This window comes from Nipponia nippon, unplaced genomic scaffold (genome assembly GCF_047370975.1).
Source record: "Nipponia nippon isolate SJK-2023a ecotype South Korea unplaced genomic scaffold, ASM4737097v1 scaffold_28, whole genome shotgun sequence".
Lineage (NCBI taxonomy): Eukaryota > Metazoa > Chordata > Aves > Pelecaniformes > Threskiornithidae > Nipponia > Nipponia nippon.
The window spans coordinates 7,078,444-7,096,604 of record NW_028262345.1 but is presented as its reverse complement, the minus strand read 5'-3'; the positions used below and the strand labels follow the sequence as shown (position 1 = coordinate 7,096,604).

The 18,161-nt window shown below is 59.9% G+C and overlaps 1 protein-coding gene across 1 annotated transcript; it reads right to left on the bottom strand.

Moving 5' to 3' along the window:
- Position 1: 1 nt before the first annotated feature.
- LOC148055011 (centrosomal protein of 164 kDa-like) lies at positions 2 to 18,048 on the bottom strand. Its single transcript, XM_087763610.1, has 21 exons — positions 17,670 to 18,048; positions 16,721 to 16,806; positions 14,028 to 14,243; positions 12,628 to 12,774; positions 11,696 to 11,912; positions 11,006 to 11,083; positions 10,612 to 10,743; positions 10,191 to 10,313; positions 9,509 to 9,652; positions 9,215 to 9,298; positions 8,295 to 8,363; positions 7,779 to 7,957; positions 7,119 to 7,245; positions 6,645 to 6,712; positions 6,253 to 6,460; positions 5,185 to 5,292; positions 3,917 to 4,031; positions 2,269 to 2,616; positions 1,759 to 1,825; positions 1,144 to 1,260; positions 2 to 234 (listed from the first exon to the last, which is right to left on the bottom strand). Exons 1-21 carry the CDS (start codon positions 17,913 to 17,915, stop codon positions 135 to 137), a joined length of 2,979 nt encoding a protein of 992 aa, XP_087619736.1. The 5' UTR covers positions 17,916 to 18,048; the 3' UTR covers positions 2 to 134.
- Between the last annotated feature and the right edge of the window lie 113 nt (positions 18,049 to 18,161).

The window sequence follows — 18,161 nt, the reverse complement described above, 5'->3', positions numbered from 1 at the left end:
CAGGATTGGAAGAATCCAGCTGGGAAGTTCGCTTCCTCCTTCCTCTGCTCTCTTGCGCAGAACCGAAACCCAGCATCTCGTGAGGGGGCCCGCAGGGGCCCCAGCCACTGCCTCTCCGGCGCCAAGCCCCCCTTTTAGTAGCGGTACACTTTAATGTTGCTGTTTTCATCCAGTCTGAGCTGAAGCAGGCTGGAGCTGCCGGCCGGGGGCTTCTGTGCACCTGGGAAGAGAGGTCTGGCAGCTGGGTGAAGGAAAAGCCCGGCTTACGGGAGGGATTAGCAGGCACGAGCACAGCCAGCAGACAGGACAGGTATCGAGGGGCGGGAGCCAGCCTCGCGCACACGTGCTGCGTTTAGCCCGCTGCATCCGAGCCAAAGGGAATTAAAGGGGGATTAGGGCATTCGAAGGAGCGCCGTGCTCAGGACAGCGTGTGCTGTCGGAGGCCTGAGGGGTTTGCTGCTAATTTCAGCGTACGCCGCGGAGGAGATGCTGACAGCCCCAGCATAATGCTGTTACCCCGCAAACCTGGGAACGGCCCCGCTAATAGCGCCGAGGCCTCCCTCATTCGATGCAAGGCCATGCCTCCAACCGAGCTGGAGAGCGCGCTCCGCCGGGGAGCCCCAGCCCTCCCCGCCCGGCCACGCGGCCACCCCACGCGCCAGGCCCGCGCGGCTCCGGCCCCCTCGCCTCGTCCCGGGCTGCTCAGCGGGGACTGCCCCTAGCGGAGTCGCCCGCGGGGCTGGGGCTGGAGCGATGGCACCAAAGGCAGGCCTCCGAGACTAGGGCCCTGCTGCCTCCTCCGTTCTGCACCCTCTGGTTCATTTGGTTTTAATCCTCACATCACCAGCTCCAACTGCTGCGTACCACAGCAGAGCCGTGGCACCGCAGAGCGGCGCAGCCCGGCTGGGGAAAGGGAAGAGACTTTCTCTGTCAAGCCCAGGGCAAAGAACAGCCAACAGGTCACTCACGCTCTAACTGCTAAACATCGTATTCCTCTGCAGAACCGGGCGCCAAAATAGAGGCTAAGGCTTCGAAATTGCTGTTCGATGCTTTGGGGCCCGATTCCCTCACCTCCTGCCGCCGTCTCCTACTCGCTGCAGGAAGGTGGAGTGCAACAGAAGACCAGACGCAGGCAAAGGATACACTTTGGAATCCCTCTTGAAGTCTTCTAGCCATTTCTTGATGGCCTCAATCCTTCCTTCAATACTCATCTTGTCCGACTCACGGCTCTGGGACTGCTGGAACAGCCGTAATTGCTCCCTGTTGCACGAGAGAGACGGCGCAAGTGGGAAAGAGAGGTCTAGGCAGAAACTAGCCCCGAAATGGCAAAGAAAATGAGGGGCTGCTACAGAAAGAGCCACGGTGAACAAAGAGCAACCTCCTCTTGGCTCAAAGTCCTCTGCCCAACCCCATCGTAGAGAAACACTGCAGCAGCCCCCGCTATCAGGCTGCCGTCCTCCTTTTAGTCCGTGCAGCACTGGAAAGGCTGGGGCGGCAGCCTCCGCTCCACCCGCCCGCACGGCGGAGCCGGCGAGGCCCAGCGCCGACACCCTCGGACCCTGGTCCTGGAACGAGGGCTGTCAGCACAGCCACGCCGCCAAGCGCGTGGCAGTAATAACTACTAGCTTCTGACTTGTCTGCTTAATACGTAGCTTTTGATTTTGCTATCTACTCGTTCTATGAAATGCGACCCGCAAATCATTCCAGGGAAATAAAAGCAGGACAACGAAACGACAACGGAAGGAAAAGGACCCTTACTCTGCAGGTACGTATCCCAGCTTGTTGTCCAGAGGCTTGGAACTGCCACCGAGCACCGGGAACCCACCTGGAAAACAGACATTAAGTACAGGCCCCCAGAGAAATCGCCAGTCTTTACATCTGGGCGCGTTTGCTTTCCTGTGCTATGGACAGACCGTCCTTACAAGCTGAGCCACCGGCCGAGGACACGGTGGCGTTAAGGAAGCCGAGATGGTGAACCCTGTCTGCAATTCACAGGAGGCTTCCAGTGAAGCAGGGCCATCTCCTTCTGCTCCCTTCGCCAGCAACGACGGCTTTCTTGGGTGCCTCTGAAAGGCTGAACTGCCCCAGAAGCAGGACGACGAGATCAGCCATATGCTGCAGTTCCCGGAACGAGGCTCTCGTTCCTTATCTCATTAGCACCCTTCCCATCGGCAGCACCAGCATCGGACGGGTGAGCCCGTTAGAACCTGCAGGGCTGTAAATCAAAAGTCGCAGGCAAGCAAGCAGATGGATTGACAGGAGACTGACCTGGGAAATACTTGTGCCATTTCTCTGCTAGGAAGCTGTCCACTGATTGTTCGGCTGCGAAGGAGCGGCTGGAGCTCAGCCCAGTGCTCCAGGCCCACCGGTCCACCAGGGATGCCGCGGTGGAGGGCACCGGGGAGCTCCCTGCCTGGACTCCTGCCAAGGAGGCATAGGTAGAAGGAGGGACGCCGTCGCAGGGTGTCGAGGTGAAGAGCGGAGACTGGCGATCGTTCGGAGCGCCCAAGACGCCCAGGACCCCCCTCAGTTCACTGCTGATACGCTGCAGGGAGTCTGTCAAGTACTTGATCTTGTCCAGCTGGGGGGCAGGCCGCAAATCCGTTCTCAAATCAACTGGCAGAAGAGAGGGGGAAAAAAGGGGTGACTGGGAAGGCAAGGGAGACGCCGCCTCCCCGGCAGGAGGCTCGCTCCCCACTGCGCGTCGCGCCCCGAGCCGAGCCTGATCAGCGTCTGCTAAGCGGGATAGAGAGGCAGAAACCTGGCTTTGCAGCCAACAGAGCAGATACGGGCTGACAACGAGGATTTGTGCCTTGGAGGCTGCTTGGGCACAAAGCGGAGGAGAAACCAGAGAGCGGGGACAAGACCCTCCAAAGCTGCAAGAACAGGGCCCACAGGACAAGCGGGATAGGCACCGGTGCGTGCGCTTCACCCCCCTGCTCCGTCCCTCCGAGTTCTACTGTACCCTGCAGCACGCAGCCGTGAACGGCGGTTCCCTTGCAAGCGGCGAGCCCTCTCAAGGGCCGAAACCCCCAGTACGGCACCCTGCCCCTCCGGCGAGACCCCGGCGCGGGCCGACACGCTGTACTTCAGCGCTCCCACCGCGCGCCAGCTGAGCAGGAGGCAGAATGGCTTGGTCACACTTCACACGCTCGTAAAAAGCAAAGGTGTCGAGGCCACCAGCCAGGCTGGAGGTGGGACCGATGGGACCATCCTGACGGAAGGGCTCTCGTCTTAGGGCGAGAGAAGACCCTTAAGTTTCACGCGTGCCTGCAGGTATTTTACTGACCAGGGCCAGAGAGATGATCCCAGACCGGACAGATTGTCAGTCTGTTCCCACAGGGAAGCTTTCCAACTTTTCCTTAAGCTTCAGCCTTGCCAGCCCTTCTGCGAGCAACACAGCCCGCCTGCCTTCCCGGCTGTTTACGGGGAGCCCTCCTCCGCACCCGCGCAACTCCAGTTACAGGCAACTGGAGGCAAAGAAAAAAGCACAGGCAGCAGGCAGAGGGAACTGCAGCAGCCTCTCCTGCCAGAGACGTGAGGAAGAGGAAGGCCGGACACCCGCAGAAGAGGAAGACAGCTCTGCAACAGCAGCGGGAAGAGCTGAAGCCGGATTTTATAATCCGCTCGAAAAAGAACGGTAGAGATTTAAAGGGCAAGTTCTCACGCAGGTCCCATCCCTCTCACCTGCCGCTACAGGCGGGAAAGGAGTTTCTCACGTAAAACGTTGTACGCAGAGCAGTCCCCGTCACGGAGGACGGACCTGCCCCCGTCACGGAGGGCAGACCTGCCTTGGGCGCTAGCGAGCACGAGTCAGAAGAGCAGAAGGTACCTCCGAGAGGCGAGAGGGAAAGCCAGAGCCAGGTCTAAAGCATTAGGCGCTGGGCACAGCACATCAAGCCCGTCAGGCGCTTACGTTTAGGCTGATGCAGATTCACACTGGATGTGCTGTCTGTGTCCTCAGAGCTGCCGAGATCAAAAGTCACCGTCTTCTTGCACGCGGCACTCTTCAGCGTATCTTCGTCCGACGGCTGGTCAAAAGAAGGGAAACAACGCAAATAAAACCTCCCGTTCTGTCCCCGAAACATCAAAGCCGCTGGAATACCGCCTACAGCCAGTCTCCGCAGGCTGGACTGCGGAGACGGGCATAGGCCAGGCGACAGCAGACTCGTCTTCGGCCCCCGACAGCAAAATCTGAAAGTCAAGAGACCGCTCGGTCTCTGGAAGAAGCACGTGCGCGCACTGGAGGCCAAAGCCAACGGCCACGTGAACGGGCCCTTCTAGGCAGGAGGCCAAGTGCTTTGGTTTAAATAAGCCTCAAAACTCCCGCGTGGGCTGGGTTCTCTCTCTGCACCAAGGACAAGCGCTCGACCCTCAAAGGTCTCGTGCTCTCGCATCTGCTGCCGCCCTGCGCCTAAGGCCCCGCGGTCCCAGGCAGAGCCGAGCGGATCCCAGGGCTTGCCTCGGTCGGGAAAGCAGACCCGAGCCTAGCTCGCGCAAGGTGACCTGCCCTTGCTTTCTCGAGCCTCGAGTCACGCAGCTTTTTCAGGCTGCCTTCTGCATCCGCTCTGCAGCCCCACGCTTAACGGCGAGTCCAGGTGTCAGCAGCAGAGGGAAGGCTCAGCGTTTGCCGTCTCGGCCAAGATACAGGCAGTTAATAAGACATCCAAGCATCCTGATGTGAGGTTTGAGTTTATATCGTAGGATGCTTCAGCACGCTGGTGTTAACTGTGATTCGTTTCTGACCTAACGAGCACGCTTCTCGCAAGCCAGCGCACTCGGCAGGTTTGCTCCCCCCAGGTCCATCCCGGCCGCCAGCAGCCCTGCCTGGCAAGCTGCCGCCGTGGAAGAAAGTCTCCGTCCCAAACCCCAGCCCGCATCTGCCCTGCTGGCTGCAGAGCTAGCGAATCACGGGGGCCACGGCTCAATTGGGCTTGCCGTGCTCCCCGACCTTGCGACTGGCCGCCTCTCTCCCGCCGTTCTCAGACAGGCGCACCGTTCTGCTCCCGGAGAACGTGTTTCTAAAGTCCGGCTCCGCTGGCAAACACCAGCCTCTGGCCGCCAGCTAAGCAGCCCGCAGAGGGACCAAAAGCCCCGCAGAGAGACTCCAGCCTAGGGCCAGGAGCTCTGGGCGGGCTGGGAGCGCGGCTGGGCAGGCCCAAGCAGGAGTGCTGCTGTGCTTACCTCCTCCAGCAGCGAGGACTCCAGCTGGCTTAGCTTCTCCTCTTCCTTCTTCAGCAGCACCTGCCCTTTCCGCATAGCCGACTTCATCTTCTCCAACCGCTTTGCTTCCTGCAGTGGACCAACAGCCAAGCCAAGGAGGAAAATTAAACAAGGATGACAGGAAATAACCTGCGTTCGTGGTCGTGGTGACTTTCGTTATCTCGCTTCTGCTCAGCACGGGGAATCGTGCTGCTGGAGTACAACTGCTCCCAGGCCTTCGAGAGCACGGGAAGCGGAGCGTGCAGAGGGCAGAGCCCAGGCCTCAAAGCACGTTCACCCCAGGGAAAAGGAGGTTTCACTTCCACACCCGGCAGCCAACAGGGTCAACAGCTTTGGTTCTGCAGACGTAAGCAGAGCGCTTATCGCGAGCGAGGGAAACTACGATCTTCCCTGTCTTTGCCTGGCGTACCGGCAGAGCTGGCAAGTGCTCAAGAACCCTCTGCCAAGCAAGGGTGAAATCACTGTAGAGCTACGACCCTAAATTTGTACCCGCTGATGGGACGGATACCTGTCGCTTCCTTTGCTAGGAGGAAAAAGCGCGTTATGGGACCTGCGGGGCACGGGAATCCCTCTTTCCCCACCAAATGCCTTCTCCGTTTTCAAGGCGCCCAGAGCTCCTGGAAGCTAGCAAGCTACTGAGCACGGGCCGCACTGCAGCCACTGCTTCGTAGAGCCTTCCTAGTCCGCAGCGCACACAGCGAAACAGAACCGAAACTCTTCTACCGCGCAACGCTCCGTTAGCTGCGGGCCACGCGTGCCCACGCAGGCGCTCTGGGCCGCTCGTCTGACGCACGGTAACGTCACTGCGATCCGCAGCCTCTAACCCTCGTGTTATGATGAGGAAGACGCGAGGAGGGACGAACGCCGCGTATCTAACCCAAAAAACACGCGAGATCCGATTTCCAGGAGGACTCGGCCCCCTCAGCTGCCCGTCACCGCACCTGCAGAGCCAGGAACCGAGCCCCGGGCTGCGGGTTCGTTCGCGCAGCCACGATGCCGACACCCGGACACGGGCGGCGCTCAGCTCACCTCCTCCAGGTTCCGGCGCACGCCCTCCAGGAGCTGGGAGCTGTCTAGATCCCGCACCGCCTCCCGCGCTTCCTGCATATCTTGGCGCCACTGCTGCTTTGCAGCTTTCAGCGCCGCGTGCCTCTTCCTCATGGAGAGGGTGTGGCGCACCAGGAACTCCTTGGCGTTCCTGATGAAGATCCCTTCCGCAGAGATGTAGCTCCTGACGCTAGGCGAGAGAGAGACGGGCATGCCCCTGGCTTTGCGCTGGCTGTGCCGTCCTGCAAGCCTCACGCAGCCCCCTCCCCAAAACCGGAGGGCCAGCTCAACGCGCGTAAACCCCAGCAAAAACATTTGCTTGCAAAACCAAAGCGACAACGTTTTCCAGAAGCGGCTGCCATGCAGATACTCACTGATCAAACTGGAAGGCGCTGTTCTCATGGCTTTGCGAGGGCGGGGAAGCAGGCTCTCTGGGCGAGCGCTGAGGAGTTGAAGCATTTCAAAAACTAAGGAATACGTATGGGAGACGGAACCCCAGGATCCCATTAGGAGCAAAAATTTGGAATGACATCATCGTGGCATCGCCCAGATCCCAGACCAGTGCCGGGGGTGTTCTTTATCTGACTCGTGAAAAGGAACACAGGCATTTCCATCCCTGACTCAAGTCCTGCCTTGGACTCCAAGGGCGCTCAAGGATCCGACAACTCCTTCCCCCCCAACAGACAGGACTCAACAATTACTGCTAAACGCGTCGACGTCCCCTGGCAAAGAAAACGCGTCGCTGCATCTCAACCGGCTTCACGCAGAAGGAACAAAAGCTGGGCTTTTCAAGGCAGTTACGGCCTCCGATCCCACAGGGAAGCACCTTTACGGTCCGCGTTACTCACAGCTTGAAGACTTTCTCTCAGGTCTTCAACGTGGAGCTCGGCTTTCCTTCTCGGAGATTCCACGCTTCCTTCTGCCTCCAGCTCTTTCAAAGTCTCCTGTTTGCTCCTGACAGCTGCCTCCAGCTCACTGCCCCGAGAAAAGGCAACAGCGGCAGCGCTTGATTAGACCGGTAATCCATCTGCAGCCGCGTCCAAAGCGACCTCCAGTTTCCAGGAGGGAAAGGGCCGCAGACGTGCAAGACGCCACCAGTATCGGCTCTGCGGGGCGACGTCGGACGTAGCCCCCGGCTGGGCAGGGAAACGTCGCTTCGCGCCCTCACCCAGAGCCTCAGCTACCCTCAGGAGAATCTTTTCTCCGCATTTCAGTGCCCCTCTCCGAGCATCTTATTAAGCTCACAAGACAGACGGGGAGAAGACAGACCAATTAACCTGGCAAGCAGGGGCAAAGTTACACAGCGAGTTACTAATAGATGTGGAAACAGCCCCCGGGACCTCCACGCCCTCGACACGCAGTAAAACCACCGTCAGGGTTCTGAAGGAGCACGGCCCAACACGCAAGAGGCTCAGAGGTGAGGGAGAGACCCAGGCGAGGTCAGAGAGGTTTCCGTTAGGAGCACAGGGGACATTTTTTGCACGAGATCAAATTTCTCCTCCACGCACCTGATGCGTTTCTGCAGCCTCTGGCTGCGGGTCTGCAACAAGTCCACCTGGGCCTCCAGCTCAGCTTTCTGGTCCCGGAGCTCCTCAAGGGACCTACGCAGCTGCCGGAGGGACTCAAGGAGGCTGGCGTGCTCCTTCCTGTTCTCCTCCAGGCGGAGCTGAGAAGCTAAAGCAGCTTCCTAGAAGAAAACCAAAACAATCCCTCACAGTCCTTTCCCCAAAACCAAAAGGAAAGGCGCTCAGTGGCTCGCCACTCGCGCAGTTCGCAGGAGGTCCCGGAGCTACGAATGCACGTGCCAGTCCTGGAAGAAGAGGGCTGTCTCTTCTTTTTGGGAAGCAGCTCAGAGCTAATCAACCTCCCGGCAAGATGGCGCTCCCGGCTGAGGCAGGGAGGGATTTTCATACTCACAATTCAGAAGCAACAGTTTGCTTTTTTAAAGCCGTAGTTCCAACGTGCTCCCCTCAGCCCCAAAAGGAGGGCAGCACGGCACCTCTCCGGAGCTAAGACATACATACATCTCTTTCTAGCTCAGTCCGTCTGTCTTCATCCAGCAGCTGCTGCCTTTTCTTTCTCAGAGACTCCTCCTAGGTCCAGATGAGAAAGTAGGCGAGTGTCAGAGCGAGGAGACGGCCGACGCCGAGCAGCACTTGAAGTACCGGGGTCAGGCCTGAGTCTCAAGACCATTTCAAGACACCCGAGGACTCTTGTCAGTGCTGCTTTATTCCCCCTCCTGCGCTCAAGATCCCCTGCCTCTCTTTGACTTCAAGCTGGGAACGTTTGCGTTCCCGTGGGAAGAACGGCCCTTCCTGCTCAGCTGCGAGGGCACTCAAGGCACGCAGCCGCTTCTGCGGGATCTTGCTTTTCTGAAACCTCTGCTTGCCTCCGGCATTTCTCCGCCTTTTTACTTCTCACTCCAGCGCCGCTTGGAAAGGAAGGGCTGACCGAAGCAAGGCTACCTACAGCCCTGGGCACAGGCCAGCACTTAGAGACCTGGCAGGCGAGAGCATCAGCCGGTGATCTTTGCCAGCTCCACAGGAGCATTTGGGGTGCTTCCCTCTCCCACCCTGCTGCCCAAGATCCAGCAACGCTCATTGCCTTTTCACGGCAGCAGGGAGAAGAGGAGGTAGATCGGGAAGGGACTGACTAAAATCCAAAGTTACGCTGAGCAGGACGCGCTGCCTCGAAAGGCTTTTATGGTCCCTCTGCCACTTACTGCCTCCCAAAGCCCCGACAAAGCCAGAGCGCTGGCTGTCGCTGCAAACATCAGTCACGAGGACCGCTTAGCCCTGCTCCGCCTCGTGATGGAAGCTTCACCTGTAGCTTGGATGGCAGCACAAGCCCTGGCTGAGCGCTTCCGAAAGTCCCCCCCCGAGGGAGCAGCCAGAGGAGCAGCACGGGCTAGGAGACCTCCGCGAGCCCACCAGGGCTGACTCACCTGGCTGAGGAGCTGCGCTGATCTGGCTTCGACGTCCCTCATGCGCATTTCAAGCTCCATTTCCGAATCCTGGAGTTCTCTTTCCTGCAGGGAGATGCCGAGTCAAAGAGAGAACGGCACGAGTTCCTCACTCGCCGGGCAGAGCTCTGCCACCAGGAGGAGCAAGGAAAACTGGGGAGGTGTGACGCGCCGCTTGCGTCGCCCTGGGCTGGCACGCACACGGAGGTGTCACCACGCCCAGGCCGTCCCCAGGCAGCCAAGTCACAGCAACCTAAGGCAAAGGGTTCTCCTCACCTTCTCCCCGTGCCTGTGCTGCAGCGCAGCCAGCCGCTCGTCCAGCTCCGCCTGCAGAGCCTTCACCTCCGCCGCGTGGAGCTGCCGGAGGCGCGCCTTCTTACTTCGCAGGCCTTCGAACAGCTCTGCCTTTTGCTTCCGCTCCTGTTTGTCGCAAAACCCAAAGAAGGAAAGCGTCTGAGTGAAGCAGAGGTTCTCCAGCAAGGCCACGGGAACCCACGGGACGCGCGCCCTCTGGAAAGCCAGCCCGTCCCACAGCAGCTCCCGAGCAAACGCCAGTCAGCAAATTAACACCGCTTGCTTACAGGGACAACGCTGTCAAGGGAGCGGCTCAAGAAAGAAGGAGCCACCCATGAAACTAAGGTTTTGTCACGCGCTGCCGACTGTATAGTCAAAAACGGGAGGCAGAAGGCTTTCCAGAACAGGCACCTGCAAAAACGTGAACGAGCTTCGCTTGTACCAAAGTCCACAAAGGCACGTGGAAGGGGCCTGCCCAGAGACTATTTGGACAGCTGATCCTTACAACCCCAGCCTAAATTCATTTTACGTTATGGCAACAGTTCTGCTAGAAGAAAGGAGACTTCCAGCTCTAGGAGCGGCCGAGACAGGCGGGCCTGGCAAGCAGCAGTGCCAGCCCAGGCGCAGCCCAACTGAGCAACTCGCTGCTCTCCCCCCGCAGTACCTCCTCCTCGTACTGGTCCTGAATCCGTGCTAGGACCTCCTGGTGCTCCTCTCTCATCCTCTCCATTTTCCTCTCGTGCTCGTCTTCCACTTGCCGGCGTTTCTCTCTCATAAGCTCGCCGAGCTGCGGGGGTAACACGGACAGATATTTCCCCGACCTGCGGCGCTGCGCTCCGGTGGCCCCCCAGCGATCAGCCTCTCGCACGAGCAGAGGGACCGAGGCTCCGAGCACCTTGCGAGGGGCATCAGGCTGTGGCCGGGGCAGCGCAAAGCCAGCGCCCTGGCGAGGCGAGATGCTGCAGGGGCGTCCTTTCCCCGAAGGCGCCGGTCACCCCTGGGCAGGGGACGCGGCCCCTCGGGCCTCACCACGCGCCCAAGGAGAGAGGGTGAAGAACCCTCAACAATCCGAGATGAGTACTCGCCTCGCGTTCGTATTCGGTTACTCGAAAGGCTTTTTGCTGCACTTTCTGCTCCGCTCGCTGCAAGTCGTCACGCAGCCGAGCCTCCTTGCTCCTCTGTGCCTCTGCTATCTGGGTTCGCAGGCTGGAAATGACCTGCCATGAAAGCCGCCCACGGAGACTTGTCACCCTTCTGACAAGATCCATTTAGGGCCCTCCTACAGAGAGCAAGCACCGCGGCAAGGACCAGCGCGTGCAGCCTCACCGCCCCCGACTTGGAGCACGTCCAAATGCTGAGCCAGACCAGGCCCGCATTTAGGAAGCGGGAAAAATTTAACGACGCCCTCCCTGGCCACCTTTGATGGCAGCGTGGGGGAGCAAAACAACCAGTTTACTTTCTGAGGACACCACGTTTTACCTTACGATGCTTCTCTTCTGCTGCGGATTTCACCTGCTGGAGTTCAGCTGCAAACTGTTTCTCCAGCTCTTCTGCTGCCTACGGGAACAGGAGCAAGACAGGCTGCTGGAAAACCTCTATTTGTGGGGACGTGCTGCGCAAGACGCATTTGCAATTAGCACCTCTCCGTCAGCATCAAAAAAGCGCACGGTAACCCCCTTTCAGGCCGGACTGTACACGAGGTGCCTTCACTCTCGCTGAGCTTTCCCTCCCGAGCGGGAGGGTGCTTCTCCCTCCCTCCTCCGCAGATCTCAGCCGCGCTGGGCTGGACGGACTACAGACCGCCTCCGTGCAGGAACCCCCCAAGCTCTCCGGAGGACTACAGCGGCAGCCGAAGCGGTAGTCCGAGCGGATAAAATGGCTCGGTTTAGCTCGGCAGAGACACGCGGCGATCCTTCTTTTCGTCAGATGCAATGTGGCCATTGAAGTAAGTGCTATTTAATCACCATGGTAATAAAAATTGGGGGAGTACTCCTCCCCACCTCCGTCACGCCTCTAACAGCATGCCTAACATCTTTCCTTTAGGTTTCAAGGCAGCCGTTATTAAAGTGCGTGCAGGCGTTGTTTAACCTCAACACTTGAGCGTCGCGACGCCAGCCAGGTCAGCACGAACAGCACGGCTCTGACCCTAGCTGGCAATAAACACCTCACCTTCTTCTTTTCCCTGTCTAATCTCTCCTTGAGCTCACGCAGGACTTGCTCCTTCTCTTGTTCCAGCCCCACCATCTCCTTCTGCCGAGCTTCCTCCATTTCCAGCTTCATTTTCTCCAAAGCGAGCTGGTGCTGCTTCTCCAGGCTCTCCTTCTCCATCACCTGCAGGGACTCCCACTCTTCTCTTAGTTTCTGCAGCGCGACCTCTTGCTCTGCCCTGCCGGGTTTGCGACAAGAACAGACAGAGGCAAGTCAGGATTCGGTCCTTTACCGCCGGCCTCCGTTTCGGAACCAGAGCTGACAGAAGACACAGCTAGAGGACAGGACACGCAAGCCAGAAGGAACCAGGAACCACAGCACACAGATCCACAAGCGCGGATCCAAAGCTCAGGCCTTGGAAATAAACAGCAAAGCAGTCGGGTGCAGACATATCCGTCAGCTAAGAAAAAAAAAGAAAGAGGAAAATAGAAGTTTGCCAGCGGCTGCCTTTTCTGCCTCCTCCGGCGGTTTTAACAGGCCTTAACCGCCGTTAGACGGAGACGTCCGCTCAAGGCAAGCCACGCTGCCGAGCGCGGCCGTCCTTGCAGATGCCACCTCTTTCATTTCCAGGCCCCAGGGCTGCGCCTGGTCCAACATTACAGCAGCACCTCTCTCAGGGCACTTCTGCACCGTACGTCTACTTAGCAAAACTGGATCAGCTCCCAGGCGGCAATAAGGTCCCTCCGTTTTACCTCCTTTCGACACGCGGCTCCCCGGCACGTGCAGCGTCACGGCTGGGGCCTCGCGCTCACGGCCGAGGCAGGCGACCGGCCACGGGAGGCTCGGGCGGGCTAGCACCTCCGCTTTGAGCGGCTGCCGGTGGCATGCAAGGCGCTTCCCTCCCAGACCAGCAGAGTTTGGGTCCCCAGGGATGGCAGCAAAAAACTTGTCACCTTATCTTCTCCTTCTCTGCCTCCATCTCCGAGGCGATTCTGGCTCGCAGCTTTGAGAGTCTCTCAGTTTCTTCCTTTCTGACACGCAGCTCTTCCTCCTCAGAAGCCTTTGCCAAATCTTCTTTTAGAGTCCTGAGAGATGAGCAGCTGGGGAAAAAAAAAAGAAAAAAAGAAAAAAAGAAAAAAAAAAAGAGGTTCAGGAGGCTTTAATGTCTTCCAACCACCTCCCCAAGGCCTATAGATCAGCCGCTGCTCCCACTCGCTCTGCCCGCCCAGGCGACGCGTTGCCAGGGCTCCAGACCATTCATTCTCTTCCCCACCTTCCGAACCTGGCTGCTGGCACGGGAGACGCAGCCCCCAAGCACCAAACTTCCGTGGCAGGCTTTTAAAATGCACTCTATCATCAGAGGTGGCACTTGGGGTTTTTTCCCAGGTAAATGAAATCAGCTCCTATTAAATGAAAGCCACGGGGCCCGGATGCTTTACTGCATCTGTAAGCTTCCTATTTCCATGAGACACCCTTTCTGCTACTGCTTTAGTACCGCATAGACCTTTTTCCCTTTCTGTGTCTTCCCTCGCACCCAAGTCAGCATTCCCGTGACATTTCATGCCAAGATACTGTTTCTGGCTGGCTCGGCCTGCTAAGAACATAAGTATCAAGGCCACCTGAAATAAAAGACAAGCCTTGAGAGAAGAATCCCCCCAGGGAGAGGACACGGCTCCCAGTGCCGTTCTGCTCCCTGCGTTGCTACGAGACCCGCGTGCACTGGCTGGCTTTCACGCAGGCATCCGTGCCCCGTTCCTTCAAGTCTCGTTTGGAAGCGCCTCTGTAAAACGTACCGCGCCAGAGGTTCAGGCAGCTCCTCTGGGGTAACCTCACCTCCTCTAAGGCTCCCATTGCCAGTCCCGTTACCAGCATTTCACCCAGGATTTGAACGCCTGCCGGGCGGCAAAGCTCCACGCGCCCAGCTGGGAGCTCTTCCCAGGTTAACCGTAAGAGGCAGGCTCAGAGCTCTGAAAGCTGCACGTGTATGGCATCAGAGCTCCTCTTGCAGGACAGGGGAAGATGCTCTCTTGCCTGCGCTGGAGAGCGCTTTCCTGCGGCAGACCGTGCTCTCCACGCATCTGCCTTGAGCATTTGCGGCGCCGACAGCAGACCCCTGCTCATTTCAAGGTGCGCAGACCCTCGCGCGCAGGGCTGTCCGTGCCGGGCAGGGAGCCCCGCGCTCCTCCTCCCCAAAAGCCTCGTTCTTGCCTCCTTCGCCCACAACTCCGCAAAGCAGCCCCGCTGCCAGGGTGGTGGCCCATACCGGCACAAGCCTGCAGCCGCCGGCAACGAAAGCGCAGCTAGGAAAGGCTCGTAGGAGAAAGCGGGGAGGTGGAGTAAAAGAGGAACGTACCTGAGGGATATTTCTTTCTGCTGATGAAGCTTCTGAGCTTCCTCCTCCTCCTGCTGCCTCATCTCCTCCCGGAATTGCCGAATTTTCTCCTTTGCTTGCAATAAACGCATTTTCTCTCGCTCCAGCTCCAGCTCCAGCTCCTCGACTATTCCCTCCAGGGATTCTTCACTAGGCTGGTTCAAGGACTGCCCGTGTTTGATTTCCTTCTTGCGGCGCCTGCCGAAAAGAGAAAGCTCCTTTAGGCAAAAGGGTGACAGAAAACCGAGTAACACGAAAGGAACAGCCACATCCCCCCACGCAGTATCGACTCCAAACCCAAAACCTCAGAGCCACCTACGGCAGAAGCTTCACCGTCGGCAAAGGGAAGGGACGAGCAGAAGCCCCACCAGCCATCAGACCATCAGTTTAGCACAGCAACAGGCCGCAGGCTTTTGCGGGGAACCTGGGCTCGACCGTCCTGCGCTCTGACCTTAGTCTCTCAAAGCGACCCACGTTCCCAGCGACCGTAAGAGCGGGGTGAGGTGCTGGGGTTTTGTTGCTCCCCCGCAACCTCGGCACCGCTCAGCGAGCCAAGGCAGGAGGCTGCGCGAAAGCGTTTGCCAAAGGAGGACGAACGCTTGCAGCCTCGTTGGCGACGCTGGCAAGGAGGAGGCTTTCCCAGGCACAGAGCAGACCGCTCTGTCTCCGTACCACGGAGTCCTGCGCCACAGCCCCCAGGGCTGAGCCGCTCTTCGCGCGCTCCCCAGCGCAGACCGTTCACACAGCTGCTCCGATTTGCGCAGGGAGGGAGACGTTCGCGCTCTGCTGTGCCCACCAGACCGCATCTCCTGGCATGCTGACTTCAGACACCACGAAGGGCAACAAAAGGACAAGAGCTGTTACGCTTACAACACCGGGGACTTAACTGAAGCCCTTACGCCTTCCGTGGGGCAGCGAGCTCCTCCAGACTGCTGGGGCTACCCAGCGACCCCTCCTCCGCCTCCCGGGCCACAGCCTCCTCCTCCCGACTGGCATTTTCTAAAGCAAAACACTTCTCTTCTGACGTTTCCCAAGCACTTTGCTCCCTCGCGCTTTGCGGCGCAGAAGAGGCAACAGAAGACCGGATTAGCACAGATCAGATGCTAGCGGCTGCCGCAGGTAGACGAGGCGGAGGGAAGAGGGGACGGGCAGGCGGCGCGGACGGGCACCGAGCCATGCCTGCCAACGGGACCCCTTTGGCCACCGCGGGGCTGCCAAAGGCACCGCAAAGCTCCAAACCGTCCCCACCGCCTCGAGGCCTGCCGGGCTAACAGGCAGCCGCGGCTCTCACGGCTGTCGGTCTCAGAATGCCGAACCCCCTGCCCTGGATTAGCCCCCTCTCTTTCCGAGTCCTTGGAGCATCTCCCCAAGACAAGTCAGCCCCGCGAGCAGTACTCTCGCTGTTGTCCGAGTTACAGACGGGAACATTGGCAGGCATGTTTACACCTCCAGTCCTACTTCATCTCAGGATAACAGAGCAGAGAGGCAACAAAGCAAGCACGAGCCAGCTTTACAGGCCGAGAGAAAGAGAGGCTGCACAGCTGGGAAGCAGGTACCAAGCGATAAGGAGACAGCTCCTGCGGGCAGAGCACGTTTTCGGGGACCTTCCCGCGAACAGCTCCTCTACGAACAAGGCTGCAGATCCCAAGGGCGTGCAGCCAGTCGTTAAGATGGACTGCAGCTTCTTCTGTTCACAAGTTTTCCTGGCACGGGTAACAGCTCCTCGGTTCCCGGCGCCCCAGAGGATGTGTAACTCTGCGCGGAGGCTAAGAGTTTTGACACGATTCATCTATAAACGCCACACGCTGCAGCTCTCGGAGAGGGAGGGAGGGGCTCGAGGGAGCACGGAGCTCACGGCTCAGCACAGCATTTCAACTGTTTTAAACGAGTGGCCACAAACAGGCTGAAAAGAGCTCCCCAGACAGCCTAACTAAGGGCCTGGAACCAGCGTTGCTCTCGGCGTAACAGCCAGCGCGCTCGAGCGAGTCGTCCGTGTACCAGGACGTAAAATAGCTTAATGCTCACAGCTGGTCAAGCAGTGACTTGCTCTGGGCCACCTCTGTGGAAGGAAGAGGACGACAACCGTTCACACTGCAGCTGGACCCTCCTGCCAGCAGCGACAGGCACCGGGCTGGCCCTGGGAGCCTTCAGCTGCAGGCTCTGCCCAGCGGAGAGCCGGCAGCCCAGCAGGACCAGCGCCGGCCGAGACGGGGGCTGCCTCAGAACCAGAAAGGTCTCTCGTCGGGCAGCCGCCCGCGGCCAAGTCTTCCACGGTTCAACGCCGCAGGGCACAAGACACAAGGTTAACAGGTTCAGAGCATCCCGGCAGGAGCGTGACTTTCAGAGCCTTAGAGAAAAGCCAGAGAGCTGTAAGGGAAACAGAAGCCAGCTCCACATCTGGGGCAGTCTCGAGGAAACGAAAGGCAGGCGGATTTGCTGCCTACCCAGCCAGAAGCCGAAACAAAGCTGCAATCCGCTGCGACAGTCCCGAGGAGGTGGCAGGAGGAGCGAGAGGGAGAGACCCCGCGAGAAGCGGCAGCGTCTCAGGGCGTTCTACGGGGACGCCTGCACGGGTTACAGGGAGCAGAGCAGAGCAGGGGCAGACAAGACGGGAAAGCCACCCGGAGCTAGAGCTGGCTACACCTCCTCTCTTGCTCTGGCTGTTTGTACCATACCTCTCAGCAGCTTTTCTTCTTTGGCTTTGCTCTTCCTCTATACTGGCTTCGCTTTGCTCTTCTTCCTCTTCTCCCAGCTCCCGGGCCTGCAGGTAAAAGCAAACAGCGTGGAGTTTGCTGGCTCCTTCGCCATCGAAGCCTCTCAGGACCCGGCGGCGGTTCTGCTAAGGGCAGCGCCGCTCTGGTCCAGCCCATCGGCGCCGAGCAAGCAGCGCCCGCGGGCTGCTGCGGAGCGCCCAGCCGAAGGGGCCAGCCTCCTCTCCCGCAGGCAGCCACGGGTCTCAGCGCGTCGCGGGAGCGGTTCCAGCAGCGCAGCCGAGAGGCCGGGGAGCTCGGCTCTCCGGGCTGCGCTGGGTTACGGGCTGGGGCTCGCGTTTTCAAGGCGGAAGATGAACTCCCTGCCGGCACTCTAGACACAGGCTGGGTTTTTTCCCTGAGGATCGTCTTGGACACGTGAGTAACACTAAACGCCCTGAAAAGCGTGGGACGACAAAAAAAAAATCTCCTAAACCAAACAGGAACGTCACACGCACGGAAGCGTGCCGGGGCCATAAAGCGATAGATGTATTGGCCGCGACCGGAACGGCACAGGACTCAGTCCTGCCCGGCACCCCGGACCTCGGGCAGATCGCGACGAGCGGCGCGCGCGCGCAGTCGCACCTCCCCAGGGATTTCTGACCGCTCGCTCCGGAACACGTCGGGTGCCGCCAAGGAAGCCAGCCCCCTCGGGAACGCACCCTGAGCCACTACGGTTGGCTTACTTATGACGTAGTAAATACTTGAAATACAAACAGCAAATATTCGGATACGAACTAGCCAGCTGCTCCTTCTCCCACCTGCCAGCTCCGGGCACCTCCGTCCCCGCAGCAGGCGCACGCAAGCGCGCACCGCCGCCCCCCGCCGCCCCCCGGGCGGGGGGGGGGGGGGGTCCCCTTCGGCGGCAGCCTACCTTCTGCGGGGGGCTGCCCACCGTCATCTCCACGTAGTAGCCCTGCCCGGACTTGCCCCGCAGGTTGTCGATCATCTCCACGAAGCTGCCGCCCCGCTCGGCCTCCTCCGGCGCCCGGCGCTCCCGGGGACCCGGCGGCAGGGCCGCGCCGCCCCGCAGCGGCAGCCGGATGCGCGGCGGGGCCGGGCGGGCGCGCAGGGCGGCCGCCCCCAGCCAGAGCAGCAGCCAGGGCCAGGCGGCAGCCATCGCCGCAGCCCCGCCGGCGGCTCCCCGCCCCGAAAGCGCTCCTCCCTAGCGGGCCCGCAGCGGGCGGCGGGCTCGGCAGACGCGTCGCCATGGGAACGCGCGGCGGGGCCCCGCCCCGCCCGGACTACAGCCCCCGGCAGGCGCCGCCGCCGTCACGCGGCCCGGCCAATCCGGTTCCCGACCGTTACCCCGCCGCCCAATAGCGCGGAGGCGGGGGTGGGACCTGCCGTTGCTAAGGGCGCCGCG